Raw genomic sequence first — 22,011 nt, forward strand, 5'->3', positions numbered from 1 at the left:
AGGGCCCCTCTCTCAGGACACCGGAACGCTTCTGCAGACATTATACACAACTTCCCTTTCAAAGATGATGTGTTTTCCTGGACTGTTCTCATTTGACCCTGTTTCTCTCTTGTTTTCATATTCCATGGCTCTTTTAACTTTAAAAAAACTTTCTCTGACTTTCCCCAATTTTTTTGTCTTTATTTCTTGAATATTTGCGTGTGTAAGTGTATGGATGTATGTGAAAGAATATGCATATATCTTTTAAAAGCCACATTGAAAAAAGAGTTCAGTTTTTAGTCTTTGAGCCAGCTAGCTTATTGTCCTGATTAAAGGACTTGATTAAAATATGGAGAAAAATACTTTCTTCTAGATTTTAAAGAATTGTAATTAAAATATCACAAAAATTTAAAAATATATGTAATTAAAACTGTAAGTTAATTTGAAGTAAAAATTAATAAAAAACTCCCACTGATTTAACAAGAGATTGTTTCTAATTTGTTTGTTTTTTGAAACTAATCAAAGAAAGCTTTAAAATTAATGAATTTTTAAGCCATCTTTGGGCAAGACCTGGAGAGTCTTCAGTAATTGATATATAGTAAATATAGTAAGATGCCAGTATAAGATTCATGGAAAACAAAAGGAAGTTGTGGCTGACTTCTGCTGTGACTATGGTAGAGGATATAAAGGCACCATGATGATTATAATTAATGCCATTTATATAGCATCTATTAGAGACAAGGTGTTTTACATCTTGTAATGATTGTAAACCTTAATATGTATTACAGTCATTAATGCAAACTACCAAGCATAACTGTCTCCATTTTATAGATGAGAAAAACTGAAGTTCCAGAAGATAAGACACCTTTCTTGCTCTAGGTCACATAGCCATAAATTGGTAGAACAAAGATTTCAAGTGAAGTCTGGGTGGTTCCAAGACTTGTGATATTGGTGCTTCAGTGTTTGCACATCGAAGTGTTCATTCCGTCAGTTCCTATGGATGCTCAGCACTCTAGGGCAGCAGTCTCCCCACGTCCGTATCAACTGCATATCTTCATTAAAATGTTAAGTTGCTACGTTCAGAGGAAAAAATTAGGAAAAATATACCTATGTGTATTTAATTATGAGAGGGAACTTTTGTTGTTTTTTCATTTCTCCTTTTCTATCTGTATCAATTCCTTATATATACTTTGCACACACACACACACACACACATATACACACAGACAATACATAGGTTGATGATCTAGAAATGACTACTAAAGATGTAATATGATTTATTATCATCAGTAATAACCACCATTTATTGAGTACCTACTAGGGACTAGACTCTTTACATTAATTGTCTATAATCCTCACAATAACTTAGTGAGCTATTTATGTTATTTGTATTTTATAGATGAAACAGAGGCTTAGGAAGGTTAACTGACCTTCCAAAGGCCATAGCACCAGTATATGGTGAAACCAGGATTTGAACTTAGAGCTCTCCAACTCCAAAATTTGCCTATTTCCGTTCTTTGGGGAATCATAATAGTGCTTCATGTGGAAGACTTACAGATCCTGAGTTCTTGTGTCAGAATTCCTAGTTTCAGATGTAAGGCTTCCCTACTTGACAGGCTGTGAACCTTCTCAGTGTCTCATCTGTAAATGGGGACACAGTAATAGCATTCATGTCAAGGAATACTGTAGGGTGGGGCAAGAGTAGGTTTATAGTTGTGAGTATTTGAAATGGCTTATTCTTGTATTATTATTTTTTAATTATTGTATTATTTTTCCATACAAACAACTATAAACCTACTTTCATTCCACCCTGTATAAGGGTCAAATTAAAAAATAGATAGGAATTAGCATAGTGGCTGGCCCATTCTTATCCCTCCATCATTGTTAGGTACTGTTATTATTCTGTTTAGATATTATTATCACTCCAGTAGTCCATGCTGCCTCCATAACTCAGATTGGTGGAGAGAAGAAATTGGAAGTCCCTGCTTCTGACGGGCCACTGACACCTCTGTCTGCCCTGTCCTAGCTCTGCTCCCCTGAACCTTTCCTAGAACATATGGCCATCAGCGCTTCATTGTCTTCTTTTCATTTTAGCCATAATTAGATCATGAAGGAAGGGGCTGCAAAAATGACACACCACCCTGTGGGACTTCCTCTCCCAACGCCCTGAGAACACCCTGTCCGAGGAAGGCAGGCCTTTCCCTTCAGCTCCATTAGCATGAAGACAAGCTTTCTTCTTCCCAATGATAGGGGTGTGCTCTCAGGGGAAAGGAGCAGGAGAATCAGGGCAGTAGGACATTTAGACAGAGCCTGAAACTCTAGAATAACCATCCCTCAAGAAGAAAGGGCAAGTTTTCTGTTATTTTCATGTATTGTTGGAATCATTGTGTCTTTAATTCTTCTCACCTTCATCAGTTTTCCCATAGATATCTCCTTTGGCATATTCCTTCAATTTGTAAACAGAATTCTTTAAAAGGTCCCTCTAAAACTTTGAGACCCACCATAGTTTATCCACATTGTGTATCTAACCAATAAGCATTACAATCTCTTGGCTTCCGCTGAGCAGCTCTCACAGGGAGAGACCAGATTTCAAAATCTAAGGCCTGTCTCTTCTGAGGAGGTGATTGAATGGATCAGTTAGTATTTGGTTTTCATGTTAGATTCCTTTTTTGGTGGTGTTTTTTATTAATTGGAGGCAAGTCTTAAAATGTACAGTTCTTATGTTCATTGCAATGCATTTTGACAATTTTATACACTCCTGTAACCACGATCCAAAACAAGATCAGGAATATTCCCCTCATCTCAGAATATCCCATGGAATGCTCTAGATCTTGTTTTATGCCCCAGCTTTCTGAGCCTTGGGAGATCTTTCCTTGCCCAAGTGCTCTGCCTCCAACCCTCAGAGGTCAGACAGATAGATGCCTTAGTCCTCTGCAGTCAAAATGCTCGGATGCCTCGAAGTCTCCCATCTTAGAAAAGTGGCTTTCTTGAATTTGGTGGAGACTCTGTGTCTAAGGGGGGATTTCCTGCAGCAATCCTGTCTGACTTCCAGCCTTGTATATGCTACCTGGACACTTGGCAAAGACTGTGAGAAAGTTTGGTAGGTGGGTGCAAGGCTCCATCTATGCCTAAGGCTCCTCAGAGTTCTCATCATTACTACATGCAACTATTAAAAAATCATTAAAGATTGGCTTATTTCTCCTTACCTCCATCTACAGTTGATTTATTCTTCACCTGCTACTTTGCTAGGGTGAGGCAGCCTATGAAGAACTTGTAACATTTTGGAATTTTTTTAGGTTCCTTTGCATCTTCATCTCTGGTAGATTCTTTAAACTATGATTTTCTGGCTTATCCAGCTTGCTTTGGCTGTTAGCTTGGGAGTGACGGCCTCCTGCAACTTTCTATATTTTAGCTAATTACTTTTGATATCTTGCAATAATACATATATACAGACAAGTGCAGCTCAAATGCATTCTGTCCATCATAAAGTAAAATTTCAGATTACTGCAAATCTGACTCACCCACTGCAGAGAAAAACCCTAATGAGTACATGTACTATTTAATCTTGAGACTTTTTTTCTATCGTTACCTTCATTTATAAATATTTAAAAAGGCACACATTTTACCAGTCTATACTCAAAAAGAGCAATGTAGAATTTTTAATTTTTATTTATTTTTATTTTTTTTTGCTTATTATATTGCCACTGAAGCATATATATATGGAGAAGCATGGAGAAGCTGTTAATCATGGGGCTAGGAAGTATTACAGTCTCATATAATCTTCTTGGCAGTCAGACACAAAAGCAAAAATGCTTTGATTTGATATACCTTCAAGGCAATTCTAGGAGTTAGTATTCATCTTAATAGGAAATGGAATGTCATATTTATCTTCTCGTGCATAGCATCCTTGTAATTTTCTCTCACTGAGAAAGTCAAGTGCAAAAACCAGTCCTTAAGTGTCCTTGAAGATTGCATGTTCCTACTTTCTAAAATATTGCAGAAAATTGAAAACATGCAATAGCACATGAACACCATATACATATCACCTAGCCTCAAAGACTGTCAACATTTTGCCCATCCTTTCTCATATTTCCCCAACTTTGTGTTTGGAGAGGATGCTATAGTATTTTAGATTTTAAAATTAATCTTTTAGTATACATTCTACTTTTAAGAGTTAGAAACAAACCCATTCAGTATAAACTAGGTCTCCAGAAAAATAGACTAAAATCTCTTTTGTTATGAGGTTGACATCAGTTAAGATCCTGGGGAACTTGGTCCCATTTACTTTACATGTTTTTTTCTCACTACACATGAACATAATCTGCTTTGACCCTCCTGGTCCACTCACTACCAGTTTCTCCACATGGCAAGCATTCAGTGAGTTTAGAGTAAGTAAGTGAATGAAGCATTGTATGTAGCAACAAAACATCGCTATCATTTTATATCCATCTGTATAGTTTTCATTTCACCGGAATCCCTGCAAGAAAAACAATAAAACTTCCTGTTGGGATTGTTTTAATGCAGCTTAACCTCTTTGGGCACTCTAGTTACAAAAAAAGCATTCTGTTGATATCAAAGAGCTGAGCTGAAATTATGGTAAAGTTTTCTGATTTTAAAACAAAGAAATCTGTAACCTATTATGACCACTAAACTTTAAATGTATTTTGCTAAAAACATCATTATGCAGAAACTGAAAAACAAAATGAGACATAGTCACCTCTCACAAGCAGAGTTTGATAAAAGCACAGTTATGCAACTCAGCTGTTTGCAAGTTGAAGCTAATATAGAACAAAATATTTCAGGGCATGATTTAGAGTTTTTTTAATTGTAAAAAATGGTGTGAGCACTTCACATATTGAGCTCTATAAAAATATAGAACTCTTTCTGGTCAGAGAGTCTTCTTTTATATGTATGATCTTTTATGACTCATGTCAATATATCATGAGAATTCATTGAATAGTAAAGGGTATTGATGATGCATTTTGTTTGAAGTAGAACTTGACAGGAGAAATTTACCTTTCCACATTTATTTGCAAAGTATTCTCAAATAACTCTTCTGTAAGCAAGCATATGCTATACCCATTAGCCCTGGGCCCAAGGTGAAGTCCAACATCATGGCATCAGCAGATTCAGTATCTGATGAGGACCTGCTTCCTAGTTCACAGACAGACTTCTTTTCACTGTGTTGACCAATAACAATATAAGGGGCACAGGAGCTCTCTGGGGTCCCTTTTATAATGTAAGGACTCTAATTCCATTCATGAAAAGGCTCCACCTTCATGACCTAATCATCCCCAAAAGGTTCCATCTCTAAATACCATAACCTAGGGAATTAGGTTTCAATGTGAATCTTAGGGGAGCCCAAATATTCAGTCAATAGCACTCCCAGTTACTATTGGTTAGTAATTGGCTGCCAGGGCATAACACTCCAGGCAAAGTCACTCTTCTGAGGCTGAAGGCAGTTCTCTAGAGAAGGAGGGAGCTGTGAACTGATGGCAGCTAAAACTCAAGAGGAGCTGGAGGAGGGCTTTATTTACAACGTTAGCAAAAGGGTTCTCCTGCATAGTGGAAACAAAATAAGAACAGGAATGGGCTGCTATTGAGAGGTACATTACAGACAACATGCCACGGACCTATGAGCTTGAGGCGGTGTAACACAGGGCTGGGTGGATAGATATCCTATGCTCACCTCCACAGCCCAGTACAGCATGTTCTGATAGCAAATGCTCATGATGCAGACCTGGAGTCGACAAGGAAAAAGCTGTATTTTAGTAGGATATGCAATTGAAAAAACAGGGACCATCAACATTTTATAGTTCAATTCCCTAAATCACTAACTCTAGTTATTTAGAAAAGAAACAGCTTGTTTATGAAAATGCTGGGTAAGTGAGTAGTGAACTTAATATAACTTTTTAGAGCATCAACCATGGCTCATCAGCTTGAAGCATAAGGAGCTGCTCACTACAACAGTAAGTACTTTGGAACAACAGAGGTGTTTCAGAGAGTCTCATGTTTTGAGGCTAAGGATATTATTGTGTCTCAGTTTATTCTTAGGAAGGTTGACGGGAAAGGACTCTGTGGTTTGTTTCTGTTGAACAAATGAGTGATTGTAAGGTAGGGCTGTAGCTCAAACCAGGTAACAGATTGCATCATTCCCATTGTTTTTTCAATGACTGCTGGCTGGGCCCCCTTACCTGTTATTCCATTAGCACCTTTTCAAGTTTCACCCTGCGATGGTTACCTTTGGACTGTTTTACAGAAACTTTTAGTGTAATCCATGTATAGCACATTGGGTATCAAAAGCTGCTTTTGATGTGTCAGTGTTCTCTAGAAAAATATTAATGTTTTTCTTCTTTAGTACCATAATGCCACTTTTGACTGGGCACTTTTGTCGAAGAAAGAGTGTGTGAAATACGGAGGAAAGCTCGAGGGGAACAACTGCGATTTTGTTCCTGATATCACACTCATGTCTTTCATCCTCTTCTTGGGCACCTACACCTCATCAATGGCTCTGAAAAAATTCAAAACTAGTCGTTATTTTCCAACCACGGTGAGTACCTGAGCTTTATATAATTTTCATTGAATTTACACTGTATCAACAATAATACAATTTTACATAAGGAAAAGGGCACCTGTAATTCAACTTTTCTGATATAATTTTGGGCATTTAAAAAATTGCTTTTCAGTCTTTGCCCATATACATCCATATTTTTTAAATAATTATAGTCCAACTTTGAAAAACCTTCCAAGGATTTTGCTTACATAATTCTGACATAAAGTCTGACCATCATAATTCTGACTGTACTAAAATGAAAAGGTGGGCCACAGTCTATGTAAAAATGCATAAATTAAGAAAATATCTTTTATATCCATAGTGTTTGACCATGTAAGCAAAAACTCATTTCATATTAATTAGGAGTTTTGACAGAATTTCTTGCTCATCAGCCATCCCTATGAGTAATTTAATGGTTGAATTACAGGCTGTGGGGTAGAACTGTGTTGTTACACAAGTACTGGTGGAAGACACACATGCTCTCTGAGCCAGCCTCCCCTTCCTACAGTGGTGAATGCCAACATGTATAAAAACCAGTAGCTGAGCTGAGTTGTGCTGTAGACATCCTGTCTGGTATTAATGTGCCTGGGTGAGCACAGCGTCAGAACCGTGATTCCCTGAGAGACAAGATGAGATCGACATTTAGCTAATGGCATTTTGGTTTTGGGGGGTTTTTTTTTTGTTTTGTTTTTGTTTTACCTGAAGAATGAAAGTAAGATAATCCTTTGTTTCACAGTTCAATTCTCAGTGTTTGGGATGTAGATAATTCTTAAGTAATCTTGATAATACCTTATTTTTATCAGTGAACTACTCCATATTGGAATTTCATGAAACAATTCCTCTTGTGTTTCATGTAGGAATGAAACACAATGAGGTGAGTAGCAGTTGATGAAATTTCTTTTTTTGACTCCTAGGAAATGAAATATAAGATTAATATGTTACCTTCACCTAGGTGACTTTTTGACCTACTCCTCTTATAAAATTGAACATAAAGGGGAGGGTTGGTGGTCATTGTCTTGGTCTGTGTGAGCCACTACAACAGAATACCATAGACTTGGAGGTTTATAAACAATGAAAACTTATTTCTCACAGTTCTGGAGGCTGAGAAGTCCAAGATCAGAAGCCATCATGGTTGAGTGAGGGCCCTCTTCCTGCTTCATAACCATCTCCTTTTTCCTGTGTCCTTATGTGGCAAAAGGGCTAGGGATCTCTTTGGGGTCTCTTTTGTAAGAATCCTAATCCCATTCATAAAGGCTTTATCCTTACGACCTAAGCATGCTTCTAAGGTTCCACTTCCTGATACCACTTTGTTTAGGGGTTAGGATTTCAACATATGGATTTTGGGGGTACACACATTCAGATCCAAGCAACAGTAAAATGTTTCAAACTAGCTGTACCAAGAAATGAAAACATTTCCACAAAGTGAAAAGGGAAAAGAGGTGTTCAACTTAGTCTGCCTAAAGTTGACATCATGAACTGGTGGTCCATAGGCAGAACTCAGCCCCCAGCCATTCTCAATGTAGCCCACAGTTTGCACACGTGCGCGCGCACACACACACACACACACACACACACAAGCATCCTCACATGTGAGGCCTTGGGGAATTTGCACTTCCCAGGTAGTGATTATCCTCACAATTCTGTATTGTCTAAGACGTGGCTGCTTTACACATTCAGATTAACTGCTTCTCCCCGAAGACGTTTGAGCTTGTAACACATTCACATACTGGGAATATGCTCACTCAATCCATCTACTCAATGGTATAAATTTCCTGTGGAACAGATTCCTGAGGAAAGGTCTTCTAGGCTGATTTCTTCTCTCTATTGAGGTCTTTTCATTCTTAATTATTAATTCATTGGACATCTTGGGAATCATCACCTGCTTTCCAAAGTCTGATGTTTTATTTAGACACAGGTAGAAAAGTGAAAAATTTGTGAAGTACTTGCAAGTCAAAATAACTAACAATATAAACTAATTTTTTATTATTATTATTTGGCTTTGTCCATGTGCCCTTTAACCTTAAGATGAATAGTGTATAGAGATCATTTAACTGCCTGTGTAGACCTCACCTTTTTCTTCCAGCAATGATTCCCAAATTGAAAATACCTCTTTAGACTTAAAGAAATTTTACCTTTATGTGAGTCCAAGCATGTAATTTCTCAGAGATTGATAAATGCTCTTGAGAAATTCATGAGTATGCAAAAATAGAATAATGATAGCATTGTAGTTACAATTCCTGTTAAGAAGGTTTTCAGCAAAGTTGATAACTGTGTATACTGAATAATACAATAAACAGGGAGGAGAAAACCTAGGTGACTTCTAAGGAGCAATGTTTAAGGGTGTGAGCTGTTAGACTTTCCTCTCCCTTACTTCACATGTATGGCTAAATAGTAATAATGCATACATCAATTCACACATGCATACATGAAGAATAAGGACATTTTTTCTTGCTCATTTGCCAAAATATGTTTTTACTTAAGCTGTCACTTAGAAGGATGATCTCTATAGGTAGGAGCAGATAGATTTATAGATTCTTACTCTTAGGTATCATATTCTACAATTAAAATTTATATGCTAAAACAGGTAAATTAGATAGTCCTTGATTGTTGTGACAATAGTTAAGCCTGTGACTACTTCCTCACTCACATCGATATGAAACCTTCAGAATCTCACAATGTCAGTACTAGTTGACAGTGCCCTTGTCCTACAAAACACCCTAGTCTCCTTTGGCTTGCACAGTCATTTCTCTTTTGTAGTCTCATTTCAAAACGTTTGCATGAGTTGTTGGACAATTAAGACTGTAAACTGCTGGAATATTGTTATACTTGTATTTTATTCCTCTCATATCAATTAGCAAAATCTTGGATGCAGGCTCAGTATTTGTTGACTAATGGAAGCCAGTCAAGTAGAGATAAATGCTGCATTTTATGGAGAGAGCACAGATGTGGGAGCTCAGAAGCCATAGATTCTAGTGCCAGCACTGCCATTGCCTGACACGCACCCTTTGAAAACCGACAATGGACATCAGTCACCATAGGCACAAAGGAAGAGCTCAGCTCATTGGCAGTTAAGACCCTTTAAGCCTCTAGTATTCTATAATTTTTAAGAGAGCTTCCTGACCCCATCTCCTAAATTAAATAAATTCTCTGTATTAAACTAGTGCTTTGGTTGTGATCAGGACTCACAAACTTCCAAAAATTAATTAGTATCTATATCTTTACATCAGGCTCACTTTTGTAGCTGCTCCCAACTGCGTTCTGTGGATGCTCCACAGTTGTCATACAGCAAAGGTGACCTGTGGTTTCCTTCCCACATTGAAACTTACTCATCTTCCTGTATTCCTTGTCTCAGCTAGAAATGCCACCTAACCTCACGGCCACTCAAGTCCAAAATCTTAAAATCATATCTGATGTATCAGTCAGAGTCCCAGCAGGGAGTAAATCATACATTCAAATTATGACAATTTGAGGGGTTTAATAAAGGCATTACTCATAAAGGTCAAGTTTGCTTTAGGGAAACCACGGGGAGAGGGTAGTTTCCAGTCCTAGCAGCAGTGAAGCTGCAGTGAGTTGTTACTATCTTTGGCCCAAAGGATGTGGAAAGGGCGTGGTTGCTGGAACCTGGGAGAAGAGAGGAGGGTGGAGAGAGCTGTCTAGTGAGGTACTGTGACCTTGAATAGAGAGATTTAGCCAGCCTGAGGCAACTTCGCTGGGATACAGCTAAGGCAGTCAGTACTCTGATCTCTCTTCCCTCTGATGGCCTGTCCAGGCTGTCATGGACAAAACCCAGCTGGACTCCAGAGAACAAGGGAGCTCACTGTAGACCACTCAGGTCAGCATCCCCATGTAGAGAGCGTGGTGGAAAGGTGTAGAAAATGGATCTGTTGTGACAGAAGATGGTATACATTGCATTCTCCTCTCCAAATTTTTCTTTATTAAATTAACCTCATCACAGTCCCCTTGATTTTTTTGCTATAGTCTCTCTTCTTTATACTTATACTTCTGTTTCCCTAGTTCAGTTCCTCATTCCTTTTGCCTAGACCAGGGTCAGTTACCTGTGAAGCCACTTGCAATGCATCAGTATGAACACTTAAGATGAAAGGGTTCACCTTTGCTAGCTTGGCTGTCAGGAGTTTAATTTGTATACCCATCACTTCTAGAGAGTCTGAATGCTCAGTAGACATGGGTGGAAATCCAGTAGTTCCACTGACTTTGTCCTTCGTGCCCCCCCTCTTGTTAGAAGAGTGCATCAGTCTGCTGTCCCCCGCAGTTACTGGTCTGTTACATCGGCCTCACGTCCTTATTCAAAGTCTTTCAGTATCAAAACTCCCTGTAGGATCATCCCAGCATAATCTGTGATCTTCTGTGGCAAATGGCTCAGGGCATTAATCAGAAAATGTTCTTCTGGAGTTCCATATCAACGAGTGACCATATTTGGGGAACAGGAACACCACCACTGCATATCTGGTGGCACAATGAAAGCAGAAGCCTAAAGACAGAGTAGAATTGTGATTAGTAGAATTTATAAAGCTATAGAGCCCTCTGAATTAGGCAGAATTATTGGTACTTTAACATGTGAAATTCAGTGTGGCCCACTGATGTATATAATTAGCATGAAGATGCCTTTCTTCAGGAACCTCTTAATTTTCTTTTTATTCCTTTTAAGATAAGTAATGATTCTAACGCTCATGTGAATTGATGTAATGGTAAGATTCTTTCTTTGTAAATTTACCTCCTGGTTGTAAATGTCATTTAAATAAATAAAATCATTAGATTCCAGGTGACATCAATAGCTATGAAAACTTCTATGCTTTATTTAGGTGATACAATTGAGCAGAATGTTCTTTGATGTGTTTATTTTTTTTAAGTATTCTTTATTGTATATATAATTAGTACATTCATTCAATATTGTAACTCTGTGCTTGGTATAATACTAGATGGTAGGGATACAAAGATAAATTAATAAATGGGCCTAGTACCTAGTAGGACCTTCATATGTGATGGTTAAGTTAGATTTTGGGGTTTTCTGATAAGAATGACTCATTTTGATCCTTCTACCCCATTCATGCGTATTATCTCCTGTGGCATCACACTTCGGTGCTTTCTTTGACCTAAGTGAGCTGGTGGTGGTCTTTGAGGACTGGCTTTATGGGTGAGATAAATGTATAGGGCTTCAAGGATTTCAGTAAGAACACAGTGAGCATCTTAGGTAGGTGATGCATTTGGTTTTTATCCATGTAAAACACAGAAAAGTCTAGATTTCCACAATTGGCTTATATTTTGGGGACCATGAGTTTTGCTTGACATTTTAGCATGTGACAATTCTATTAAAGCTATAAATGTTTTGTTTATAAACAACTCCTTATGAAAATCAGGTGATATCTCCATTCTGTTTCCTTTTTCTCTCAGATACATTTTTGATGAATGGTAAAAACTGGCAAACTAAAGCAAATAATGTATCAAGAAATAAGTAAGAAATAATGGACATGTATTCTATGTCTAGTGTTACCCATACTGGGTGACATGTGGTTATTGCAGAATCATCAGACCCCATCATGCCATTGAAACCCATTCCCAAAATAACTTTGCTGTCAGTGAAGGAGAAACAGATTTTCAAATTCTTGTGTTACTTTGTACCAACAAAAGTAATTTTTAAAGTCAAGAACACTTGTTTTTAATTCAAAATTGTTTTTCATATTTATTTTTTTCACAATGACAAAGGGGCATTGAGTTATAAATACAACATAATCTAGTAAACATTTAACAAAGATTACACTACTTCAGTTCTTATGGACATTTGTTGAAAAAGAAAGCAATAAACTTAAGTTGAGCCCTAAGAAAAGGAAGGTTGGGAGCACTGACTGGCTAAAGCATAAAGGCAGCCTGTGGATAGGAGAAGTAATTTGACCATGGTACGTCGTTGGTCCTAAACACTTTCAGCTTACTTGTCCATCATAGAAAACTCACCAGCATTGAAATCCATCCGTTAACACAAACTGGTTTCCTACTCCATTTCCAGATTGTCTAATTTATATGTATGTCTTACTAATTGTTACTTTTTTAATTTTTACTTTTTTACCTTAATGTAAATTATTAAATCACCTTTAAAGCCCAAGAACCCTTTATTGTAACATTTTTTTTTTGTAAGAGATACAAGAAGATCCTATTAGAGGGTCAAGAACTTTTGATAGTTGGGCCTTAATCATGGGATTTTAGTGTCAGTGGTTTGAATACCACCTAATCCAATATTGCCTCCTAATTTCTGACAAGTGGTCTCTGTGGGCTGCTTGAGTGCTTTCCGAAACATGAACTTCAAGTCTCCAAAGACATTCCTGGTAGACACACAAGTCTGTTTTTCTACAGCCTCTCTCCTTGGGTTCTGCTCCTGCCCTCTGAAGTTACACAGAACAAATTTAGCCTTCCTTTCCTGTGGCAGATATCACGTCTTTGAAGGCAGTTCCTTCCCACAACTTCTGGGGCCCACCATCATGTTTTATGTGGTGTGTTTTCAGACTTGCGTTCCTCTGGTTATGCTTTTCTGGGTCAACTCCAGGTTTTCTGTTTCAATTTAGAACATAGTGACCAGATAGGGACCTCGTATTTCCCATGTGATTTGATCATACGCTTCTGGCACGCGCTCATCTGCTGGGTTTTAAGGCAGGACAGAGGAAGAGGACTGTGACTGCCGCCGTCGCCCCAGCATCCCCGCAGAACCCCTCCGTTAGGCCTACCCCCTCTGTTCCATGTTTGGTTGAACTTTTTTTCTGGTGGATTTCCACTGGCAAGGTCTAAACCTCACCCACATAAATTGTCCATTTGAATTCCCTTCTTCATGCCCCAAATCTCTCTGACTTTGGAATTTAAGGTGTTAAAATCCTAGAGTCTACATCAGACATTCCTCCTACTGAATTCTAATTATAATAAGTATTATCGGTTCAAAGTATGGTTTATTATGATTCCTTTACTAGTGTTAGTGCTTATTTATTTCTTTTACGGTGTTTTATAGCATTGGTTTCTAGGGGGTCAAATTTCAAAATTTTCATGGTATGGTGTGCCTTTTCATGATTGCCAATAGAAACATATTTGTCTGGCATACCTTTTTTTTTTTTCACCTAGAATAAACACTTTTGTGCACAGTTATCTGTAACATTTTTCAAGCCCCACGATCATGAGAGGAATTGACATCGTGAATTAATATTTATCAAGGACCCACAGGGTGCCTGCTGCTGCGCTGTGTCTTCATAACAGCTCCATCCGTTGAGAACCGCCCCGCAGGCCATAGCCCCTCCCCCCGTTAGTGCAGCAGCAGCTGCGGTCCTCCTCGCAGAGCAGAAACCCGATGTCCTCTGCAGCTTCAGAGGAGCCAAGTTCATTTTTTTCCCCTGTAAATTAACTAGTTTCTCACTGTGGTGTCTTTATGATTATGACTCCCTTAATGATTAATACAGTATCATCCTTCATGAAGAATATGTTTATAATAGATTTATTAGGTTGTTTTTGCCCAAGAACAAGAGAGCATCTTTCTGTTATTTGAATTTATCTTCCAATCCACTTAATTTCTTCTTGGCTTTGGTAGTTTAAATATTTAAGTTTAAATATTTAAGAAGCAACTGCTTCTTATTTGGTTATTTGAGATATTTTGTAATTAATTCTGCAGAGGGCAGAAATATTTTTTCTTTTTGTTTTTATAATTAAAGGACAGTAAACAAAAGTAAAAGAGCTCAAAACCAGTCTGATATAAAAGAATCTTAGTTGAAACATACTTTTCTTTTCCTCACTTATGCATGGAAGTAGGAATTGTCATATATTGTAGCACCAAACTTTTTTTATGGCAAACAGATGTGTGTGTGTGTGTGTGTGTGTGTGTGTGTTCATAGATTTCCTTTATCTTTTATTTTTCAATTACAGTTGACCTGTAATATTATAGAAGTTGACCTGTATATTTAGATATGTACATCTAAAACCTGTAAGTTTTAGATATACAGCATAGTGGTTAGACAGATATACAACTCATGAAGTGGTCCCCCTGATAAGTCTAGGACCCACCGGCACCAGACATAGTTGTTATAATATTACTGACTCTGTTCCCTGTGCTGTACTTTCCATCCCAGTGACCATTTTGTAACGGCCAATTTGGACTTCTTAATAATCCCTTCACCTTTTCCACTCAGGCCCCCAGTCCCTCTCCCCTCTGGCAGCCATCAGTTTGTTCTCTGTGTCTGAGTTTGTTTCTGCTTTTGTTGTTTATTTTGTTTTTTAGATTCCACATATAGGTGGAACCATATGGGATTTGTCTTTCTCTGTCTGACTTATTCACTTAATATAATACCCCTCTAGGTCCATCTGCATTGTTGCAAATAGTAAGATTTCATTTCTTTTTATGGCTGAGTAGTATTTCACAGTTAGGTTGTTTCCATATCTTGGCTATTGTACATGACATGTTTTTCTTTGTCTCTTGTTATAGCCATTTAAGGTCTCTTTCGCCTGTTATAATATTGCTACCCTAGCTTTATTTTTATCATTTCCTTTTGTGTGAAGTATCTCTTTTCATTCCTTTACTTCCAGACCATGTGTGTCTTTTGATCTGAACTGAGTCTCTTCTAGGCAACATATATAAAAGTATTGTTTTCTTCTCCATTCAGTCTCCCTATGTCTTTTGATTGGAGTATTTAATACATTTACACTTAAAGTAATTATTGATAGGCATGTAGTTATTGCCATGTTATTATTATTAAAGAAGTCTCTTTAACATTTCTTGTAACACTGGTTTTGTAATGACAAACTCCTTTAGCTCTTTCATGTCTGGGATGAGTTATCTTAATTTGTGTTTCATTAGAATGTAGTAGTTTATATTCCTAGAATATTGAGGCTTGATCCTGGAGATGCGTAGCATTTGATTGGGCAGTCACCTGTAATTTAGATTGTTTGTTCAAGCCAGGTTTGAGGCCTCTGAATTCAAAGGATTGGGTATGAAATCTTGTGCAAACAGGTTTTCTCATGAAGACTTTGGCACTTCTAATCATTACCAGAAATATCTAGTAGTGAATTAGGACCTATACATTTCTAATTTTATTTCCTCATATGTAGAGTGTCACATAAAAGGGTGCTGTTTTGGAGTGTTTGAAAAAGATCAAGTTTGATGAAAATGGAAGGTAAAATAAACCAAAAAAAACGAAAGGAAATTCATGTATGTTTCTTTTCTGAATGTGTTGGGAAATGTGAGAAGGGCTCAGAAAAAGCAATTCTTATTTTCTCAAAGTCAGACTCAAAGCTCCTATACACAGGTCCTCGGGTGTACCCAAGAAGCTATATGTACTCAACGCTTGACAGTTTTAGGACACTTTCTAGTTCTGCTCTCAGTTTTGCCTCGTCCAAATCAAACTTCCTTTTTAGTATAGGATAGGACCTGAATAGTCTGCTGAAATAGCACCCCTGCCTGCCTTCTCTAATTAGAGGATTTGGAGTTGAATGCAAAAGTGACCTGGGAAAAATCAATTTCCTTGACTATGAAGTTTAAACTGGATCCACTATCTTAGAAATTCAGGTCTTACAATAAACACTCTCCAGGAGTGAATTCTGCTGTAACTGAACTGAATTGTACAATTTAAGGGGAAGGAAGGGGAAATAGAAGTCAGTATGTTATACAGAACACCTCATCCTGGCTGTGCTTTTTAATGAAGTTAAGCAATATTATTATAAGCAAAACTGAGTAGATTCCCCCCCATAAATTATAAGAAACGTAATCTTAAAATTTATCAGCACTTGTCTCTTTAGCTCCTTATATACTTAAATTCAGTAGTGCCACACTTGATACCATTGACGAGGGGCTCTTTCAGGTTTATATATTGATATGTACATTTGGGAAACTAAAAACTATGCTAACAGAGATAAACTATTTAGTTATATTAGTTATTAGTTTTCCATGGCTGGTATATCAAAGTACTCAAAACATAATGGCTTAAAGCAACACAAATTCACTGTCTTGAGATATGGCTCTCCGAAATGGGTGTAACTGGGCTAACATCAGGGTGTCGGCAGGGCTGTGTTCTCTCTGAAAGCTCTGGTGGAGAATGTGTTTCCGGGCCTTTTCAGGCTTCTAGAGTCGGCCCACATTTCTTGGCTCATGGCCCATTTTCTCCATCCTCAAAGCCAATAATGACCCATCACTTCTCTCACACTATATCACTCTGACCCTGACCCTCTTGGTGCTCTCTGTCACTTATAAGCACCCTTATGGTTACATTTGGTAACCACCATAATAATACCAGATCATTTCTCTGATCTCAAGGTCAGCCAATGAACAACTTTAATTCTATCTGCAACCTTAATTCTCCCTAGTCATGTAACATACATATTCTTAGGCTCCAGGAATTAGGGCTCGGGCATCTTTAGGGGGCGTTATTCTTGCCTGCCCCATTATCTGACCTAAATTTTAATATGATTATGTTGGGTGATACCTTGACAGTGCACTTCCTGCAAATGGAGAAGCAGGAAGATGAGTCAGGAAGCCAAATGAAATAAAATGGTGGCTTAGACAAAGGTGGTGGTAGCAGTGGAGGTGGCAAGAGGGAACAGGGTCCTGCCTTTGTTTTGAAGATGATTTGCTGTCCTCTTAGGTGAGAGAGAGAGAAGAGTCACATACATTATCCAAGATTTTTGGCCAAAGCAGTAGGAAAAATAAGCTGCTATTAATTAGGATGAAAAGAACTGCTGAGAAAGTAGGTTTAGGGCTTCAGTGTTCTGTTTATGGAAGATTAAGAATGCCTCCTAAAATAAAGAGGAACACTGTCTTTTTAAAATCAACTTTTTGAACAACTTCCAGTATAACTGAGTTGTCAAGAAGTTGGATTTACTGGGTAAGGATTGGGAGGGTGATCAAGAAAAGAGAACTTTTTTTTTTTTTTGCCTTTGCAAAAATGACTTCTGTGATTCCAGGGATTTATAACCTATTGGACCAGAGAGGTTGTTAACATCTTAATATATCCCTGAAACTGCTTCACATGACTCTCTTTTGCCAGATCACCCTGAACTGCCTGTGTCAACACTTACTTGCACAAAACTGAAGAAATGAGTGTTTCTAAATATATCACAGTAATGCATGATGTGGATAATAGAGGAAATTGTGATAGGGAAGGTATATGGAACTCTCTCAACTGTCTTCTCAATTCTGTAAATCTAAAACTGTGCTAACATATAAAGTTGATTGATAGAAACGAAGGAGGGAAGGAGGAAGGAAAGGAGGTAGGAAGGGAGAGAGGGAGGGAGGGTTTTTTCCAGTATTGTGTCCCTAGCAAACATCCTTTTTCCATAGGGACTCCAGATACTTCCATCCCAAATTAGGTCTGAGTGGCAGTTCCATGCTGTTACTGGGTTTTTATTTCTTGTTTCTTGTATTTGAAGATTCCTTTCAAAGACCTCCTGACAGTGGATTATTTAGTTATTCCCATTTTTTTTTTCAGCCAAAGAAGCCTGTGGAACTTGAAAAATCAATAGTTAATGTGTATTATGAGAGGTTATTATATTTCAGACATTATGTTAAATACTTTCCTTGTTATCCAATTTAGTTCTTAGAACAAACCAATGAATTAGTTAGGGGTTATTTTGGCTACATTTTGCAGGTGGAATGACTGATGCCAAGAAAGGGTAAGCATTGACAGGTAGGAAATAATGGTGTTGGACTTCCAGCCCAGGTAATTTGACTATAGAAACTGCTTCTCACTGCCGTACCATATTTTATCCCCAAATTGATCCATGTCATCTATTTATGCTTGACATTATTGTGTGTGGTGTTAACTTGCCCATCTCCCATAGCTGGCTTTCTGTTCCTCTCTGTGTACTTCTCAAGAAAACTAAATTTAGCAGAATCCAGCTCTCCAAGAGGGAACGGAACTTCCGGCCGAAAGCGCCATCTGTGATCCTGCTGCTAGTTAGTGCTAAGGTTCCTGACACCTGGTAATGGTCAAGAATTGAGCACTACCACAGCCTTTGGCGTACCACATTGTCAAGGAATTTCGTTCTTCACTTCGGTTTCTATTGAACACCTGACTGCAGTAGTCCTTCTACTCTTTTAAAAGACCCTCTCTCCTGAGAACAGTGCAGCCACTCAGCCCATGACCAGTCTTTCTTCATCTGGCATCACCAGGAAACTGAGAGCACACCCTGAGATAACTCGATAACTGCTCCGTCAGCCTTGATTTTACAATGTTTAGGAGCAGGCTTCCTTGTGTATGACTTGACTGTGGGCTTCATGGGGACATGGACTGTGTCTGTTTTGTTCACTGTGATATTCCTTGTGCCGAGCAAAGCATTAGGTACTGAACAAGTTTGTGTTGAATGATCAGTTTATGCACTACCATGTGCGCAGACCTTGGAGGGTAACTCAGGTGTCTTTGCTCTAGTAATGGTCATGGAGGAGGAATGACAATGCACCTAAACCGTCCTAGGCTCTTTGGTTGACTTAGAAATGGCCTTCTGCACCAACTCTGTGGGAAAGGTCTCACGGAGACTAAGGACTAATATAGACTGAAAAACATTTTCTTTGAAAAAGTTAGTGGAGCCATCACTTCACATTTCTCTGAGGCCTTGAGTCCACTCAGGGGACTGGAACTCCTCTGTGTTTTTGTGCAGATTTTTATAATGTGCTCTGAGATTGCATCCTTATCCAGGTCTCTTTTGTGCTGCATGCAGGTGAAGTGTTCATACAGTATTTCAGGGATATGATACCTTAGAGTCCCCTCCCCTGCATGCACACACACTGACTTGTTCTGTGGGGTTAGATTATTACTGGCCAGGTGAGAAAGTGATACAAGAACAATTTAAAAAATAATCTCTGTGTCGTGTGACAACTCCTTTAATTTACTGATGAAGCTGTTACTGTTAGCAAATACAGAATTCTTTGTTCAGTTCAAACACAGGCATATATACAGATGCAGTGCTAAATAGTCCCTGTTTTCTTTTTTTTTTTTTTTCCAGGCAAGAAAACTGATCAGTGATTTTGCCATTATCTTGTCCATTCTCATCTTTTGTGTAATAGATGCCCTGGTAGGTGTGGATACTCCGAAACTGATTGTGCCAAGCGAGTTCAAGGTAGGTGAGCTTCTGTCTCTTGGTCATTCCTGGAACACTTTGGCTTTCTTTCCTTTCCCCTGTTCTTTTTGTTGCATCTCTCCTTAGTGTTGTACAATTATTCAGTTCTTCATATAACTCAATAATGTTCTCTTGCTAGGTGCATATATTTACATTTTGTCTGTTTCTTTATTAAAATTAAGTGCCTGAATAGGATCAAATGCAAAGTTCACATTTTATTGTTTTTTATAGAAAAATACCTTATAAGCTAGGTGGTGAAAGACAAATACCATATGATCTCACCTCTAAGTAGAACCTAATCAACAAAACAAACAAGCAAAATATAACCAGAGACATTGAAATGAAGAACAAACTGACAGTAACCAGAGGAAATGGGGGAGGCGATAACAGGCTTGGGGGGGAAGGTCATCAAGGAACATGTATGAAGGACACAGGGACAAAGCCAAAGGGGGTGGGTTTGAGGGTGGGAGACAGGGATGGGTGGGGCATGGGGCCAAGGTGGGGTGAAAATGGAGACAACTGTATTTGAACAACAATAAAAAAAAAGAAAAATACCTTATACATTACAAACTCTGCTTTATACTTTTAGAGTATTTTAAAATATCCAAAGTGTTTTCATACAACTTATCACCTTGATCCTTAGAATAATTCTGGGATGTAATGTAATTATTATCATACTGATTTTGTGAAGTTGGTGTTTAAGTTATAATAGTTAAGCAAAATGCCCACAATTACATTTCTAATTCAATGATCTCTTTTTGCTACCAAACTACCTGCCATATATACACACATTTATGTATAATGTACATTTTAATTATCACAGACAAGATACACAATTTATTCATGTTATAAATCTGTAGATATGTTCAGGCCTACTGGCTAAAATTTACATTTCAGTCATTGTTAAAAATCTGAACCTAATTTTTCGTTATAAGTTTTCACCTATATTCTAGAATATTCCTAACCTCTCTTTCCATCATGGAGACCACATACTTCCTAAGACAAACTAAATTGACTATAGTTTCAGCTTAATTACTACTCAGTGAGGAAGGGGTATCTAGAGCAAACAGGATATATTTGCATTATTTCTGCCATCACATGTTCATTAGCAAAGATAAGTTCTCCTGCATTTAATCATTAGTTCATTTAAGCCATTATTTCCTGGATGTTTGCTTTGAGTCCAGCGCTATACTGGATATTTGTAATGCACTGATTAGGGAGACTGAGTTCCTTTCCTTACAAACTCACAACCTGGTACCAATAGTAAAACGTGGATAGGTTCAGTGGTGGAGTTATGAGTAAAGTGAGATGAAAAACAGAAATACCTCCAGAGGACAACTGAGACTTTTTTCATAGTAAATGTGGGAAAATAATTCATAATTAAAATTCTATGTTGGTTTACTTGCATTGTTTAAAGTTAGAAAAAAGGGTAGGAAATATTTTTTTTTGTAGTAGAGATGTATGATCTGCTGAGAGAAGATAGATTGGGAACTAGAATAACCATATTTTTCATTTTCTGTGATATTTCTGAGGATTGCACCAGTTATTTGGGGTTATTTTTCATACATAAAATAAGAAACATCAGAGTGTTCCAAATATTTGAGTAGAGCATATAAAATATGTGTAGCATTTTATATATGGTGTTTTGAAACTGTTACAATTTGGCAGTGTTAGAAACAACCTCAGTATAATTGCTACAGCCCATGAAAGAGATTCGAGGTAGCTTTGTGATTCCTCTCCAGTCTCTTGACTGAGTGTTTTGTCTGGGCTTTTCTCACAGCTGGGCCCTGAAACTGAAGTTACTTTCTTCCATGTTGAGTCCTATCTTGGATTGTTTTCCCCCCACTAGCCTATATTCCTAGTCTCCTTAATTTAAAATATAGCCTTAAAAATAACCTCCCTAAGGACACTTTTGGTGAATAGTCTTCTTTGTCCAATCTATCAGTAAAACTATTTCCATTTTTTAATGTGTTGCCTCTCCAAAAATAAGTGTGTGTCTCCCACTGATTTTTCACCAAGTAGTATGTATTCATATTGTTTGTTTTTTCTCTTCTTCAAGCCAACGAGTCCCAACCGAGGTTGGTTTGTTCCGCCGTTCGGAGCGAACCCCTGGTGGGTGTACCTTGCAGCTGCTATCCCTGCTTTGCTGGTCACCATTCTGATTTTCATGGACCAGCAAATCACAGCCGTGATTGTAAACAGGAAGGAACATAAACTCAAGGTAAATGTTCGTAATAATGGTTACCATTGACTTCTACTTTCTTTGAAGTTCTTGAAAAACAAATATTGATTCAAAACTAAGATGGTTTTATGGGGAGTTATATTGCAGCCAACGTTCTTTAAGACTTGGCAGAGTCCTGGGATCACCGATTGTTGACACGTCCTCCTCAATG

At 37.9% G+C, this 22,011-nt stretch overlaps 1 protein-coding gene across 10 annotated transcripts in view; it reads left to right on the forward strand.

Moving 5' to 3' along the window:
* SLC4A4 (solute carrier family 4 member 4) overlaps positions 1–22,011 on the forward strand; it is a 399,538-nt gene that overhangs the window by 339,054 nt on the left and 38,473 nt on the right. For all 10 annotated transcript variants that reach the window (XM_036021813.1, XM_036021819.1, XM_028505445.2 and 7 more), the window contains 3 exons: positions 6,338–6,529; positions 19,505–19,618; positions 21,678–21,839. In XM_036021813.1, the coding sequence (XP_035877706.1) occupies positions 6,338–6,529; positions 19,505–19,618; positions 21,678–21,839 (468 nt within the window). The remainder of the gene's footprint in view (positions 1–6,337; positions 6,530–19,504; positions 19,619–21,677; positions 21,840–22,011) is intronic.

Source organism: Phyllostomus discolor, chromosome 1 (genome assembly GCF_004126475.2).
Source record: "Phyllostomus discolor isolate MPI-MPIP mPhyDis1 chromosome 1, mPhyDis1.pri.v3, whole genome shotgun sequence".
NCBI lineage: Eukaryota > Metazoa > Chordata > Mammalia > Chiroptera > Phyllostomidae > Phyllostomus > Phyllostomus discolor.